At 41.2% G+C, this 17,944-nt stretch overlaps 1 protein-coding gene across 1 annotated transcript in view; it reads right to left on the bottom strand.

Annotated features, from left to right (window-relative positions):
* Window positions 1-17,944, bottom strand: part of LOC136875003 (suppressor of lurcher protein 1) — a 1,553,195-nt gene that overhangs the window by 204,815 nt on the left and 1,330,436 nt on the right. The window contains exon 7 of the mRNA XM_068227855.1: window positions 16,588-16,647. Coding sequence (XP_068083956.1) covers window positions 16,588-16,647 — 60 coding nt within the window. The remainder of the gene's footprint in view (window positions 1-16,587; window positions 16,648-17,944) is intronic.

Genomic DNA, 17,944 nt, shown 5'->3' with positions numbered 1-17,944 from the left:
GGTGTACAGGAATGAACTGTCCTGAAGAAATTTAACATTCATAAGTTTTGTTTTTGCTAAAGTTTGTTCTGTGGTTTGAGAGTTGGCAATGTTAATCCTTTCTTTCCGCCAGTTTTGAAATTAGCCAATCCCGAATTTCTTAAATTAATTTTCGGCCAATTGAGGCTTTCTTCCCCATCCTGCTCTGTAACTGTGTTCTGTAACCAATAAACTGCTGTGGGTGTGTCCTATCATTCATGAAAGGTCTCGAATGTTCCACGAGGGTATATAAACTGCTGATTTTCTTGTCTCGGGGCCACTTCAGTAACATCTCTCCTAGTGTGATTATGTAGCAGGGGGCGGGTAGCGCCTCTTTCTTCGGGCAGCAGTTCATCTATAAGGTAATGGCCATTTAATAACTTCATTTCTCGCTAGCTCAGCAGTTTAACCCGCGGGGCAGGTTCGAAACCTTTCTCATGTAACCTACCTTTAATATGTAAAAGACATTTGGTAAAATTCTGTCTCTTTAAGTACAAATTGGGATAGAGAGTGCTAAACCCTCTCGAGCTCCCACTCCTATTGTTTTGAGGTGACTTTGTTTTCACAACCGTTTCCTTCTTTCTTAATGTAATAATGTCTTCTTATACAAGTCACCTCTTTAGTATGGGATTAGCCCTTGTGTATGCGGCCTAGTGCCAAGTAGGTTTTAAAAGTGTATTAGGAGTGCAAGTTACGCCTCCAGTCAGGTTGGTATTTTGGGCCATGTAATTAACCTGCTTCTTTACTGAACAGGCCCAGTAGGTTGGGTATTTATTACCAATGTTCTTGGTATGCCTTGAGGTCAGTTTGAAGTATAGTTTGTTGTGGCCTTTGATGGGCTTGAACCTTGAGAGCGGGTTTGCTCTTTCTTAAATTTGGTTTCTGTGTGCCTCAAGGAGGCTTAATATGGTAATTGGGAGCCAGTGCTCCTTGGCATGATTGGGGTTTTCTGCCCCTTTGTTTGAACTTGGTATATATGTAAAGTTGGGCTCATAGCTCAAGGTTCGTGAGTGTCGGACTCGAAGCCCAAATTTTATAACGAACTAAAATTGTACTTTCTTAATTTGTTGATCTGCTACTTGGTACCTGTTATATTCTGTCATTTGTTTATCTTAAAAAGAAAATATAACCTTTGTTAAAGTTTTAAATTAACTATAATTTCGTAAGTTGAGACCTATTCCCGCCCGCACCATCTTTCACCTCTGCACATCCACGAAACATCGTAACACCTATAAACGATGGATATTTTCACTTAGTACTGATGTAAAATTCGATTAAGGAAATACCAAAAACAGTCCACTCCAGTCAACTCTCGTTTTATTGTATGTCCCGCAGTTTCTTTCTACAAATGCTGTTTTGAAAAAATTTGCTTGTAGTGTATTTATTTTTATCCTTTCAAGCTCTCAAGGACTTGCGGATAATTACTGGAGTACATTGCCAGGGAACTGACCGAGACAGTAGTGCCTGAAAAGAACTTTTACATAATTATCTTCTTCACTGACTTTTTCCTGGTGGGGATCATTTTAAGTACGTAAGTGTTAATATAAGGAAAGATGTTCACTGGGGTAATCACATGAAATAATGTGATTGTAAATAAAGGGTACAGATCTCTGCGCATGGTTATGAGGGTATTTAAGGGTTGCAGTAAGGATGTAAAGGAGAGGACATATAAGTCTCTGGTAAGACCCCAACTAGAGTATGGTTCCAGTATATGGGAGCCTCACCAGGATTACTTGATTCAAGAACTGGAAAAAATCCAAAGAAAAGCAGCTCGATTTGTTCTGGGTGATTTCCGACAAGAGAGTAGCGTTACAAAAATGTTGCACAGTTTGGTCTGGGAAGACTTGGGAGAGAGAAGATGAGCTGCTCGATTAAGTGGTATGTTCCGAGCTGTCAATGGAGAGATGGCGTGGGAGGACATCAGTTGACGAATAAGTTTGAGTGGTGTCTTTAAAAGTAGGAAAGATCACAATATGAAGATAAAGTTGGAATTCAAGAGGACAAATTGGGGCAAATATTCTTTTATAGGAAGGGGAGTTAGGGATTGGAATAACTTACCGAGGGAAATGTTCAATAATTTTCCAAATTCTTTGCAATCATTTAAGAAAAGGCTAGGAAAGCAACAGATAGGAAATCTGCCACCTGGACGACTGCCCTAAATGCAGATTAGTATTGATTGATTGATTGATTGATTGATTGATTGATTGATTGATTGATTGATTGATTGATTGATTGATTGATTGAAACATGGAATCACAATTCAAATGCTGATTTGGCTGATTTTGATTATGATGATGAGCAATGGATGCATTTTATCCTCGAGTCTGTTATGTAATATTACCAGCGACGGCTTACTAGAGAGTATAAAATTTAAACAATAAGATCGAACACATGGAAACAAAATGGTTTACGAGATTGTTTCTACGTTAATTTGACATATATCCCGTTTATATAAATTCATCTTTACCCTTAATTTCAGGTACGGTATATCAGATACGCACGCAATGTTTGTGTGGCCAACCCTTATCCCGTTCCTCTGCGGGGTCTTAAGTGTAGACACTATTTATAGCCTGGTAATATATGTACTGTATTTTAAGAAATAATCGACCAGATGGAATAAGTTCTATTGTTCATTCAGACTCCACAGCTCTTCCTTTGGAGACTGAAATTAATTAAACAGTATTTGACTGTATTTATGAACACTATATCATTCAAGTACGGCTTTAGATGTACACATTTGGAAGAGATATCGCTGGTAATACATTTCTGTAGTAACCAATAGGACCAAAACCTTGGTCACATATGTATTCAATTTATCCCCTATGAAGTGGAATGTCGCACTGTTGTTCCCCTACTAATATAAATAAAACAAGCTCCAATACTGTGATTTAACAGCGCTCGGGGTTTGAATTACCTTGTATGACCAGGCGGCGTAATGAACTGGACAAATAACTACATTGGATGACCTATCATTGAATATTCTTCTCTGTACAATATGAGTAAGTGCTACAGCTACGTCCATTGCTGAACAGCACTGATTCAACTGTCTTATAATTTACTGAAATATATAAATATAAAGCAGTGAAAAATAACCTCATATACTCTATGTAGACGCTGTAAATCTTTCCAACGTATAAACTGGGAGTGAAATACAGTATATAAGTGTAATTAAGAATTGTTTTTGTTAGTTGCTTTACGTCGCATCGACACAGATAGGTCTTATGGCGACGATAGGATAGGAAAGGCCTAGGTGTTGGAAGGAAGCGGCCCTCGCCTAAATTAAGGCAGAGCCCCAGCATTTGCCTGATGTGAAAATGGGAAACCGCGAAAAACAATGTTCAGGGCTGCCGACAGTGGGATTCGAACCCACTATCTGCCGGATGCAAGATCACAGCCGTGCGCTCCTAACCGCACAGGCAACTCGCTCGGCTAACTTGGAGACCAAGGTCTGCCATTAAATACTGTAGGAATTAAATTATACACCTAAAATTCGGTAAAGATTGGTTTCTTCTTCTGCTACTTGATCCGTTAAATGGCCAAATTAAGGACCAAAACATAAAAACGTATATTGTTTACGGTGGTTCTAGATGTTTTCCTAGTAAATGCACATTCTCTAGCTGTGGAGCTCCTTTGTCTCCTTGTGCTGCAAAATATTTCGTCTTTTAATCCTCCGATGTCACTTTCAGTAATTTCCAGTTCTTGTAGGTCTTCAAGCACTTCCAGTATTCGCGGTATTGTTATCTTCCTAAGGCCGGTTGGTCAACCCGGAGAGGTTCATCCTCAATTTGTACGTAGGTCAGACATTTCTTCATGGCTTGGTTTGCAATCTTTTTCCTTACTATTATTGAGATCTCGGTTTTGTCGCCTCCTATATTCAATCCCCCCCGCAGTTTCTTACTCATTGTCGCTAACTCAGGCAGTTCTTGTTACAGACGAGTCACTCAGATGCGACATAGAGTTTGTGGTCGTATGACTGCGAGATAGTGTATGACTTTGGTACTGTGGAACCGACACCTCTTGTTGTTAAGTGTCATTTGGGATGACGGCAATAATCTTTTCAGTCCAGATTTTTGGCACTACCCATTCTGAGAAATTCGACCTCAACACTTCTACCAGGTAACTGAACCGGTTGGCTTTCTCAGTTTTCCCCTGTTTATAGTTTCCCGGGTGTCTCACTGATATGAAAAGTATTTTTTCTTCTCTAGCGAGAGTTGTAATCCTGTGTTGGCAGTCTGGTGTCTGAATATGTTGAGTTGCGTCTCTGCTAGTTCTACTGAGGTGTGCCAAGACTTCTGCGAATACGAGGCAATTTCCACAGAGTCCCTTTCCTTTGTGTCCCAGATAAATCCCACTCAGGACTTTCCGACTAGAGATTAGTTTGTTTCTTATTTTACTTCACTTTATTTTCAATTCTTCTTTCATCAAACGCAGGCATCCGTGGGGACCTGGGTATATTACAACAGATGATTAACGTACAGATTAGATTGAAGCTAAGGCAAATTTGCCTGAGGCTCCTTTCTGTCTCCTCTTACGACAGGCAAGGGATACCGTGTGTATTATTCTATCGCCCCCAGCCACAGGGGAACTCAGCTGTTACCCTCTGAATTCAAGTATGGAATTCTGACCATTCATCCTAACAGCAGGACGATTTTAAACATCATAGTAGTTGGGAATGTTCTTCAAAATCCACCAATATCTTCAAGAATGTACTATAGCCTGAATTTTGAGGGCGAATTTCTGAATATTATTCTACACTTTCCAAAATTTATGCAATTAATCAATAAAATTATTTAATAAATTGTAGTATTTATATTTTCTTTGGAGTGCTGGGTTTAAGGAAATAGTCCCTTCGAAACCATTCTCACATTTCTCCAAAATTACTTAACCTATTATTTAATATTTAATCAGCATGAAGAACAATATATGCATTTTATTCGGCATGAGAAATAAAAATATACATTACTTCAATTTTTTTTGCTAATGGCTTTATGTCGCACCGACACAGATAGGTCTTATGGCGACGATGGGATAGGCCTAGGAGCTGGAAGGAAGCGGCCGTGGATTTGATTAGCCTAAGGTACAGCCCCAGCATTTGCCTGGTGTGAAAATGGGTAATCACGGAAAACCATCTTCAGGGCTGCCGATAGTGGGATTCGAACCCGCTATCTCCCGGATGCAAGCTCAAAGCAGCGCGCCCCTAACCGCACGACTAACTCGCCCGGTAGATTACTTCATTCATGCGTTCTGAATTCTTTTCAATATAAAATATTTGAAGTTTGTAACTGCTAGTTGCTCCTGTCGCAATTAACTGTTGGATTTAGCTGAGCTTCCGGCGGTCTTTATTTATTATGGACAACATGGTTTGATGTGGTCTTCCTCGACCTCTCGGTTTGGTTCTGATTTCTATTTATGGCGCAATAGCTCCGCAATAGCCATGCGACCGCTGCTCAACCCGAAGGCCTGCAGATTACGAGGTCACATGTGGTCGGCACGATGAATCTTCTCGGCCGCTATTCTTGACTTTCTCGACCGGGGCCGCCATATCACCGTCAGATAGCTCCTCAATTGCAATCAATAGGATGAGTGGTTCTGGAATCAGCCCTCAGATCCAAGTAAAAACCCTGACATGGCCGCAAATCGAACCAGGGGTCTCCGAGAAAGAGGCAGGCATAGCATGACATAGCAAGACCAGCGATGATTTCTATTACTGCCAGAACTATGTTATTTTGGGTTCCTCACGACAACGCCCTGCCACCTTAGCCTGAACTTCTAAATATTGTCATCAATAGGTCGGATTTTAAAATTTCCAAGAATGTGTTTCACTTTCTCCAAGAGTGTGACACCACTGCCCCATATCGGCATTTTCATCTCTGTAACGTATAACTTATCCACATATCGCTTCGTATTAGGCCAACACGGCACACCGTACAATACAGCTGGTCTTATTGCTGTTTTATAAATTTCGTTTTTCGAATTTGGTTTACGTCGCTCCGACACAGATAGGTCTTATGGCGACGTTGGAATAGGGAAGGGCAAGGAGTTGGAAGGAAGCCACCGTGGTACAATCCCAGCATTTGCTTGGCGTGAAATGGGAAACCATGGAAAACCATCTTCAGGGTAGAGACAGTGGGGTTCGAACCCTCTATCTCCCAAATAGAAGCTGATAGCTACGTGACCCATGCCGCGTGCCCACTTGCTCTGTCTTATTCTGTCTTATAACCTCTAACTTCTCCTGTACCCAAGACAGCTCTCTCCATTTCATATCCCGCAGATTATACGATGTGAGGCTTGTGATTCAGTGGTTCCTTCTTACAAGGTGATCCGAGATATAAATTTTTCATGTTCTCTAAGTGGGGTTTCCTGTAGATATATGTGAATTTGGTTAGGACTGAGGGTAAAGTCACAACACATGCACTGAGTCCTCCGCCTACTGACTTTCAGAACACTTGTTTCCAAAGCTGATCTCCATTGATTCAACCTTCTGTACATCCTACGATGACAATGTCGCCTACATAAAGTATGCTCCATGGAGGTGGGCGGTGCAGGTCAGCTGTTAAATAGTTCATGAAGAGATTGAATAGAATAGGACTGAGTGCCGAGCCCTGGTGTGCTCCGAACTTGATAGTGAATTCATCGCTCTTGCCTGCTGGACTTCGTACTTTAGTGGAGACAGTCTGGAACATGTCAATCACAGCGTTAATGTACTGAATAGTATTCAAGAAACTGTAGCGACGCCAAGGCTTGCCATACGAGCTTCCTCGGTACCAGGTCGTCAACGAACACAAACTGAATATCATGTAATTCTCTGTAGTTTATTCCAACAAACCCTGATGGCATGTAGGGTAACGATTGTACATTTGACTGAGACAATTCCACCCTGATTCTCTATCATTCGTGTGAGATGAAGAAGCCTGTTATTAATCACCCTTTCTCATATATTAAAAGTGTGCAATATTAGTCTTATGGCCCCGAGATTTTAAGGGGTTTCAGTTGTTTAAAATATATTACTTATGGAAAGATACAAGCTCTTTTTCGGATTCAGTAGCAGTCTCGTGCACCCTCTTACATTGTTCTAAACCAGGGCCTCTGGGAAGCCCAAAATCTCACGCGTGCAAATAGCGGCGCAAGGTTCCTGTGCACAATGCATCGTTCCCACTCGGCTCGGCTCGGACCAACGCTTCGTCTCTGGGCTACTCGCCTAAGCTCGGCTCAATTCGGCTCGGATTTGGAGCGCTACGGAGGAAGTGAGGAAGAGGGAGACAGGGGAAGCGAGCGAGATAGGCGTCGGGAAAGGGAGAGGCAGCCCTATTGCTCCAAATCGAGGAGTGGGGGTCTGCACTCGGGTCAGCCAAGCGAAGTCGTCTTTTGCACCGTGCACAGTGCATGCACCAGGCGCATGCAAACTGAGAGGCCCTGTTCTAAAGGAATGAGAGCGTGCTGCGTATTGTCACAGTACAGTTGTCATGGTATGTTTAACAGAATAGGCAACATTAATTATTCTGAAGAAAGGGAGTCATAATTAGTTTATACGTTTTCAGTACAGTTTTACATTTCGCCAATTGATAATTCGTTATAGACTCATGATTATTTACCGCGAAACGTATCTTCGAAGTCTAATTCAAGCACAATGCGGTCGTCAAAACTAATTCTATATATTTAAAACATTAGGCTGATTTTTGTTACCAAGAGTTCGAGGGGCGGCCGAATCGATTGAGATCGTGAAATATTCTGACGAAAGCTCTTGTCCTGTAGATTTGTAGAGTGCCTTTTAAAGCACAAAGATTTTTTCAGTATGTATTTAAATTATTAAAAAATAATGTAGCATTCTGATTGGCCAAAGCGTACGCCAGTAATTCAAGGCCACACGCTTGTGCCGTCTGGTATGACGTCTCCTCGTTGTAGACTAGATAACTGAGCAGTCAGACGTAGACTCGTGGTTTGTCGAGAGTATTTCACGTGCAGGTTTCGGGTTCTCTTAGCTGGTTGGTGACAATACCAATGACAACTGGAATCGTGTACAACGTATCTATGGCGCACCGTGTAAATACTATACTCAGTACAGTTATCATTTACTTTTTTCTTTGAAAGGATCAGCTACTTCCCAAACAATCTGGGCTGTCAAAGGACAGAGTTTCAAGCGAAAAACATGAAAATCTAAAACTTTAAATTAAACACACAATAATCCTAAAGCTATGGGTACGCAGCTGTCTGCCTGCATTCGGGTGAGAGTGAGTTCGATCTCCACTGTTGGCAGCTCTGAAGATGGCTTTCCGTGGTCCTATTTTCACACCAGGCAAATGCTGGGGGCTGTACCTTACTCAAAGTCACAGTCGCTTCCTTGCCACTGCTAACTGCATAAAACAAATTGTAAAACAAAGGAAGTTCGTAAAATATCATTCAACGTCACAATAAAGACATGTATAAAAATTTACTTCACACGTAATTAACAGGTAAGACAAATTCTAAATGTAAACGTTCAAAACGGTACCAAGGCAGCCAATGGAGCACTTTCATTCAAGACACGTTATGTGACCAATATCTAACGAGTGATGCGGAGCAGCGCGGGTCCTCTAGTTTTTACGAAGGGCGTACTATATTATTTTACACTTTGTTTCTACAGAAGTACATTCCGCATCAGTTGTTACGTCCACCATCTCAACATAATTTCCTAGTAACTGTATGCAATTTTGCCATCGATGTGGCAGCCTCTCCAGACCTTCCTGAAACCATTCTTTCGGAGTGCTGAGGACCCATGCCTTGACAGCCGTGTCAGGTTCTGAAAAATCCGTTAAACGGTGACCACGCAGAGGTTTCTTCACGTTCCCGAACAGGTGATAATCACTGTTCGACATTTCTTTGGCGGTGGACTGCCCCTATGCTTCGATTGCATCGATTGTTGTTTCGTTTGTGGTTTATGGTAATAGAGCCATATCTCATCACCTGTCACGAGCCTAGCCATGAAGTAGGGTGAATCTTGATCATGGCGTTGCAAAAGCTCTTCGCATACGTTCACACGCCTCTGCTTTTCGTCTGGAGACAAGAGTCTAGCCACCCACGTGGATGACACCTTCCCCAACGGTAAGTGGCCGTGCACGATCCGCTGCAGGCTGTTTCGGCTAATTCCCGTGACAACCTCCATTTCCGTAAATGTGATGCATTTGTTTCCTTGGATGGCCTGTTCGACCGGGGAAATGTGGGCTGGTGCTGACACTGTCACATTCCTTCTGGGACTGATTCCCTTGTCCACCGACGTGCGCCCTGATTTCCAACCATCCATCCAGTTGTAAACTATCTTCCGTGACGGCGCATGTCCTTCACAGACTGCCACCAAGCCTCGATGAATTTCTGCAGTGGTCACACCTTCATTCCATAGGAACCAAGTCGTATAGCGCTGTCCCTGACGGTTGCTTTCCATGTGGTGTGCTCCTACGCTGACAGTGTTGTTATGAAATGGCTATGACGAGTGCATTCACTGGCCCCTGTGCGTGTGCGTGTGCAGCTAAAACGGTAGAACAAGACACTAGCTACACGCCACCACCTTCAAAAGTGAAATGAGAACCATACCAGGAAGTACAAAAAATAAAGTGTAAAAGAATATAGTACGCCCCTCGTATTTATTTATTTACTTAATCAGTTTATCATCCAATGTTGCATTTTAATATGTACTCAGCAAGGGATACCACCTCCACCGCCTGGAGCGTGAGACATTTGGTTGCGGATACAACTCGGGAGGATGATCAGTACCTCGCCCAGGCGGCCTCACCTGCTATGCTGTAGATGGGCCATGTCAGGGTTGGGAAGTTACATACCATCCCGGCATTTACCTGGAGAAGAAGTGGTAAAACACGGAAAACTATTTCGAGGATGGCTTAGTTGACACCCCGAATCTGAGTGGACTTTTCAAATTTCATGACAGAGCCGGAAATCGAACCCGGGCTTCTGGGGATGGCAGATAATCACACTAACAACTACACCACAGAAGCGGACGTCGAAATTAAATACTCACTTGAACTGGTGGACATTGAGTGTAAAGCGCGCATTCTAGCGAATACATAATTAATTTATTTTATGTATTTATATAGTATTATATTCTGATTCCCCTTGGAGTTCGAATTAGAAAGAGTCCTCAGTAATTATTTTGGTAGAAGACCAAGTAACTTACGCCCTATCCAAACAGAACCAAATCCCCTTGGCGCAAGTGTACCGAAGAACCTTGGCCTACAAAGCGACCTCTGCTCATCCCGAAGGCCTGCATATTATGTTGTCGTGTGGTCAGGATGTTGAATCCTCTCGGCCGTTATTCTTGGCTTTCTAGACTGGGGCCACCATCTCACCGTCAGATGGCTGCTCAACTGTAATCACGTAAGCTGAATGGACCTCGAAATAGTCCTCATATCCAGGTAAAAATCCCTGACCTGGCCCGTAATCGAACCCGAGGCCTCTGCGTAATTTGCAGGTACACTACCCCTACACCATACTGCTACAGTATATTAATGTCCGAGAGACATGTTATTTATTACTTTAACCAACGCAGGGAATTTCAAGGTTTGGGCTGAGTAGCTCAAGCGGTAGCGTACTCGCCTTCTGAGCTCAAGTTGGCGGGTTCGATCCTGAGTAAGACCAGTAGTATTTAAAGGTGATGAAATACGTCAGCCTTGTGTTGGTAGATTTACTGGCACATAAAATAACTCCCCCAAGATAAAATTCCGGAACCTTCGCGTCTCTGAAAACCATAAGTACTAACTTAATGCGGAGAAAAGTAGTAATATTGCTATTATTGGAATTTTACAGTGAACCAACATTTTATTTTTTGATTTCAAGAAACGAGTGGTGGTGATGGTGATTGCTGTTCTAAGAGAAATCATGACTATCTAATCATCCCATGTTAATTCTAATCAGAACAGAAGAAGCCCGCCTCTCTGGTGTAGTGGTTAGTGTGATTAGCGGCCACCCCCGGGAGGCCTAGGTTCGATTCCCGGCTCTGTCACGAAATTTGAAAAGTAGAACTAAGTCCACTCAGCCTCGGGGGGTCAACTGAGTAGAAAGGGGTTCGATTACCACCTCAGCCATTCTTGAAGTGGTTTTCCGTGGTGGTTTCTCGCTTCTCCTCGAGGCAAAGGACGGGATGGTATTTAACTTACGGCCACGGCCGCTTCCTTCCCTCTTCCTTGCCTATCTCTTCAAATCTTCCCCCTCCCCACCATAGACCTGTTCAGTATAGCAGGTGAGGCCGCGTGGACTTCGTACTGGCCCTCCACCCAGTTGTATCCCCGACCCAAAAATTCTACCACATCAAGGGCAGTGTCCTGGAGCGTGAAATCTCGGTGAGTCCGAGGGAAAAACCAAGCCTAGAGAGTAAACAGATTAAGAAAGAAAGAACAGAAGAACTGTTCACGACCCTTCGAAAGAGGCGAAGAAAAAATCATGACGACTTTGAAAATCAAAAAGTCACTGAGCATCACATATCTAATACGGTAGGAGTAGGGGTTCAGAATCGAACAAGAGTAAACTAAGGAAGTTCTGAACAATATATGAATGTTAGGAACCCGACAAAATTGTGTGTAAGCAATGTCAGAGACAGCTAGGGACCTTGCCGTCGCCAACGTACGCCCCCAATGCGTGAGCTCTTAGAGAATTACCTCGATCAATATAAATAAAAGTCTTGGGAATAAGGAGACGAGTCACTTGACTAAGCGGTATGTTCCCAGCTGTCAGTGGAGAGATGGAGTAGAATTACATTGTAGACGAATCAGCTTAAGTGCAGTTTTTAGAATTAGGAGATATTATAATTTGAAGATAAATTTGGAATTGAAGAGGAAAAATTGAGGCAAATACTTGTTTACAGAAATAGGAATATTAGGGATTGGAATTATGTACCAAGGGAGATATTTGACACATTTCCAGGAAAGAATAGGTAAACAGCTGATAGGGTATATAACACTCGGGCGACAGCTTAAATGCAGATCAGTGGTGATTAATTTTATTTGATTATTTGATGGTTTTATTCCCTTCTTACGACACTTGGTACAACTCAACAGTCGGTTAAAAACAAGTGTGCTAGAGGAAAGGAACTGTCTTCTTGCCTGGACCTTACATTATTTCCCTCTAGCACAATCAAAGACTAAATATTATTTAAATGTAGAAGGGATTCATGCGAAAAATATAATCTTGGAAATCTATTACTGAAGTTCTGACAATTCAACCACAATTGCCTTGTAAATGAATTGAAGATAAATTTGAATACAGATGTTGTTTTAGTAGTGGATACTGATTACGTCATTAAAAGGATTCGAGTCGAAATGTAATTAGATTTCTGAATTAATTGTTTTCGACGATGGAGTACTGGAATTAGATTTTCATTGAACAATCTCAAATCTAAGATTAAGTATTGAAATACCGTGTTAATTGAAGCAAGTTTGTAAAATATTCATTGTCAAAACTATCTCCACATTTATACCTTAATGAAACTTCGGAATAAGTTTTCAGAATATTTAAGTTCTCACATTCACAAAATGAGCCACAAAACAACCCACTCAATAAAAATAAAATACTGCACTTAATGAGCGAATGCTTACAATCTGCCAAGTCTGGGTATTCAAATCATCCACTGGAAATCCGGTAATGAATATTTAGCTCACACTGGGGTACGAAGTATGAAACTAAAGTACACTCTTGATCATAAAATACAGAACATCTTGAAAGACATGAGATAGGAAGTTCATATTCACAGGACATGTTCATTAGTATGTTCTACCGAGCTCGATAGCTGCAGTCGGTTAAGTGCGGCCAGTACCCAGTATTCGGGAGATAGTAGGTTCGAACCCCACTGTCGGCAGCCCTGAAAATGGTTTTCCGTGGTTTCCCATTTTCACACCAGGCAAATGCTGGGGCTGTACCTTAATTAATTAATTACAGTGGGGTTCAAACCCACTATCTCCCAGTTGCAAGCTCACAGCTGCGAGCCTCTAACCGCACGACCAACCCTCCCGATGAGATTTATATCTGACTTCATACGAAATGTAGGAACTCGAGAAGCAATCGTGACTTTACGTCTGATCTTAGAGTATTGACTTTAAGAAGTCAAACCTACGTACATGGCATTCGTAGATCTGGACAAGGCATTTGATAATCTTGATTGGACCAAGCTATTTGGGATTTTGAAGGTGATTGGGATCATATACCGAGAATGAAGCATTATCTACACACTACAAATATCAGTCTGCTGTGATAAGAATCGAGGGCTATGAAAAAATAAGCAGCAATGCAGAAACGAGTGACACAAGGCTGCAGTCCGTTCCCTCTCCTCATCAATGTTTACAAAGAACGGGCGATAAAGAAAATCAAGGAGGAATTTGGAAAGGGAATCACAATCCAAGGAGAAGAGATTGAAATTCTGAGTTTTGCCTATGATATTTTATCTGAGACAGCAGAAGATTTGGAGAAATTACTGTATTGTGAGGACCAGTGTTGGCAACTCATAAATCTTTTCTCCACTAAATTTTAGTTGAAAATCCGCTAAATTCCGCTAAATTTCGAACTGAAGCAAAATAACATATTCCAGCTGTTTTAATAAAGGAGATTAAGGCAACACTCACCAGGTTCAGGACAGCAGTTCATCATATTCTCTTCTATGCACTATTGCTCTGAAGCAGATGTGCTGAGTTGAGGTCCTGTGGTTTCAAATGAATCCACATGGTACTATTCTTTTTCAAAGAACATGCTCCCAGTTCACAGCAGCAAAGACCATACGGAAGTTTTCAAATCTATTTCGAAAGTTATTTTCACTTTCATTGCTGTTTTCATTGTTTTTGATAAGTGCGGAATGAATTAATGTCAAACACTTTCGCATTTATATTGCACTGCCAATAGCGCACCGTCCGTATTTGAGATCACTGGGAAGTTCAACCAAACAGTCTTTTAAAGTTTAATTATTCAACCACACTTTACGAAATATATGACTACTTTTTAACTTTTTCTTTCGACGTATTAACTTACCGAATAGAACCTGATGTCAAAAGAAACACGTTATCAAACATCCGGCTCATCAAGGGTACAGTAACGATTGTAACAAATACTGACTGAGGCTGTAGGCTAGAGCTGGTCTAGAAAACGAGTGGTAGTATGCAGCATGAGTTCAATACAACAAGAATAAGTAGACTATTATGCCGTACTAAGGTCTATGTTATTATTTTATCTCCTGGTGATGAAAGGTGATATTGTTACCGTTGAAAATCGCTAAAAGAAGTTCGAAAATGTGTCAAAAAATCCGCTGTTCGCTAAATGGAAAATTTATCCGCTGTTGCATTTTAAAATCCGCCAGATTTGGCGGAAAATCCGCTGAGTTGGCAACACTAGTGTGGACACAGTCCTGAGGAAGGAGTGCAAGATGAATATAAATAAGTCCTAAACAAAAGTAATGAAGTGCAGTCGAATAAAGTCAGGTGATGCAGGAAATATTAGGTTAGGAAATGAGGTCTTAAAGGAAGTAGATGAAAATTGCTACTTGGGACATAAAATGCAGGCTAGCACAAGCAAGGAAGGCCGTTCTTAAGAAATGAATTTTGCTCACTTCGAACATTGATATAAGAATTAGGAAGATATTTTTGAAGACTTTCGTCTGGAGCGTGGCTTTGTATGGAAGTGAAACATGGACGATAACTAGTTCATAAATAAAGAGAATAGAAGCTTTGGAAATGTTGTGTTACAGAAGAATGCTGAAGGTGAGATGGGTAGACAGAATCACAAATGAAGAGAGACTGAATCGAATTGGTGGGAGGAGGACGATTTGGCGAAATTTGACGAAAAGGAGAGATAGAATGATAGGACACATCATAAGACACTCAGCACTTGCTCAGTTACTTTTTGTGCGAAATGTAGGTATGAACGGTAGGTGTAGACCAAGGTATGAATATGACAAACAGATTAGAATGGATGTAGGATTTAGTAGGTACGTAGAAATGAAATGGTTAGCACAGGATAGGGTGGCACGAAGAACTGCATCAAACCAGTCTATGGACTGATGACCCAAACATCAACAAAAACAACAACAAGAACAACAACAACAACAACAACAACAACAACAACAACTGGAACATTCTGGCCGTAAGTTAACTTTCTAGTTCGAGTACTCTCATTTCTCTGATCTGTACTTTAAAGTATTAGACCTGCCAAGTATATTACTGTGTGTGTGTTTTTAGAATGGAAATAAATGGTTCAATTCTCCTGTAAATATAGTATTCTTTCTGAGTGACAAGTTCGCGCTTCCTTTCCGCTGAACACAGATTTAGAACGAGAAAAAATGAAGCGTATGTAAAAAATTGACAATAGCCATCGCTCTTGTGAGGCGGGTGGGATGAGATAGAGACACAGGATTCCCAGTAGGCAGGTAACAGCGTAGAGCTGCGCAAACATATTCAATATTGTGTAAGTGGCGCTGCTAGGCGGCAGACTCTGTAGGCTCACTCCTCGCACCGTCATTTGTCACTCGACGTAATAGACTGTCTTGTCCTAGGGGGCCGGGATAATGGGCTGCGTATACGGCGCGGTAAACCACCCGGCGCTGATGCATCTAACTATGAAATGTGATACGCTGGATGATTACAAAGAACAGGAGACATTTTCCGTAAGAATTAATGGAGAGACAAACGGCAATTCATGGTCATTAATGGAGACAGTATCGCTCTGATATATTAAAATATAATGGGGACATTATGGACCGCGGTAGAATAATTTATAGCGCATATCAAGTAACAAGCCGCCTTGAAAAAAGCGAAATTATATCATCGGTGAGTAGAATCGCTCGCTTATTCTAGAAGTGATTGGGGGTCTGATTGCAGCTAATTGCAGGCGGAGCAGCTGTCAGTGATTAAAAAGTACGAAATTTCACACCAGAAATGCTTGTAATTAGGCATACGACGGATTCTTTACTTTCAGGCACCTTTAATATGATCTGCACTGATGTGCACTGAATGATGAGTTACTACTCATTGTAACTTCTAAGTCATTTTAGGACTCGACTAATTTTAGATTCTGTCCGTTCATGAAATATTCACACTGAAAAGGATGATTCACCGTAGAATAAATCATCACGAAGCATTTGTTGATATTAAGTGTGATTTTATTCTTGACGCTCCACATGTAGATATTCTCAATGTCCCTGCTTAGAGAAATGCAGTCACTAACATGTGATACCTCCTTGAACAACTTAAGATCGTCAGCAAACATGAGGCATTTGGAATTTACAACAACATCTGGCAAATCATTTATAAGTAACATAAACAATAGTGGTCCTAAATTTGAACCTTGAGGTACACCTGAATTACATTGTACACAAAAGATGTCTACTCCCTTCTCCGCACACAGACAGGCAGTAAACTTTTTTGAAATATGAAACATTAAAAACAACCCTATTTTATAGAGGATCCAAAAGTAAAGATCCTTTACTTGAAACACGGATCTTTATTAGATTGGTACTAGATGCTTTTCTGACTTCGAGCATTATTAATATAAACAATTGAAATAATTCTCCACATTATTATTAGTGATTAAGGAACCGGCAGTAAGACTTACCTCAGGTCACCTTGTTGTAAGGTCACTTCTTCGAAAACTACACGGATACGCTCCTTCATCCTGAAACACGAGTAGAATATATAATTAACTTCATGTTAATATATGGCCAGTGAAAATTAATATATCTTTAATGTTATCACCGATTGGTTAGTGTAATAATTAATAATTTCGTGTGATTATTTCTAGCAGGGTGCAGCCCTTGTAAGGCAGACCCTCCGATGATGTGGGCGGTATCTACAATGTGCTGATAACTGCGTGTTATTGTGGTGGAGGATAGTGTTATGTGTGGTATGTGAGTTGCAGGGATTTTAGGGACAGCACAAACACCCGGCCTCCGAGCCAATGGAATTAACTAATGAAGGTTAAAATTCCCGACCCAGCCAGGAACGGGAATCGAACCCGGGATTGGCCAGTAATAGAATTATATAAGTAATTTATAGAATAGAATATTTAGGGTTTTGATTAGTTATTTTTCAGTATATTTGATTAATTTCCAAAAATTTTTCCCTGAACGAAGTCTTGGAGCGATACACCCGGTTGCTAAGTTTGTGTCCTTGCTAATGCAATATCAGTTAGGATATCACGATGTTTTTTGACGTCACACTGAACAGAATAGTGCACACACTGAAAGGGAAGAAGTTGCAAGTCCTCGTATTATACTCATAAGTTTGGAGAATACCAACATTAATCATTTGCCAGTATGGTTGATTAATTTCCAAATATACTTAGTTCAAACCGCCTTGTGTTCGTCTCTGTACAGACAAGTCTGGTGTATTTTCCTTTTTCAGGAATTTTCAGTAATAGTAGCATTGTGTTTGTCAAGAGTACATTCATCTGGTGTTCTAATTGAAGGATCATATGAGCATCTTCCTGATTAGTTGACCTGTGTTTAATTTACGACTCTACCATGAATTTCTAATTTTTTTGAGGGAATGAAATATTGTTTGTTGAACTGTAGGCAACAATTGCATAACTGAAAAAAATACAAGTCTACGTTACACATCACGTGTGTTGAGGGAAACGACAAAGAAGTTAAATGTTGTCCGCAGATCGGTGTTACGTTTTATGAGGTAACAAGCACTAACAAATACATACAGGAGAGAATAATACATTTTTAAGTTATCATTTTTCAATCGATTTATAATTTATCATCTGAAAGTATCATTGCCTTAAAATCCAACTCGTTGGCTGAACGGTCAGCGTACTGGCCTTCGGTTCAGAGGGTCCCGGGTTCGATTCCCGGCCGGGACGGGGATTTTAACCTTAATTGGTTAATTCCAATGGCACGGGGGCTGAGTGTATGTGTTGTCTTCATCATGATTTCACCCCCATCACGACGCGCAGGTCGTCTACAGGC

Source organism: Anabrus simplex, chromosome 5 (genome assembly GCF_040414725.1).
Source record: "Anabrus simplex isolate iqAnaSimp1 chromosome 5, ASM4041472v1, whole genome shotgun sequence".
NCBI classification, from domain to species: domain Eukaryota; kingdom Metazoa; phylum Arthropoda; class Insecta; order Orthoptera; family Tettigoniidae; genus Anabrus; species Anabrus simplex.
This window is presented reverse-complemented; position numbering and strand designations above follow the sequence as displayed.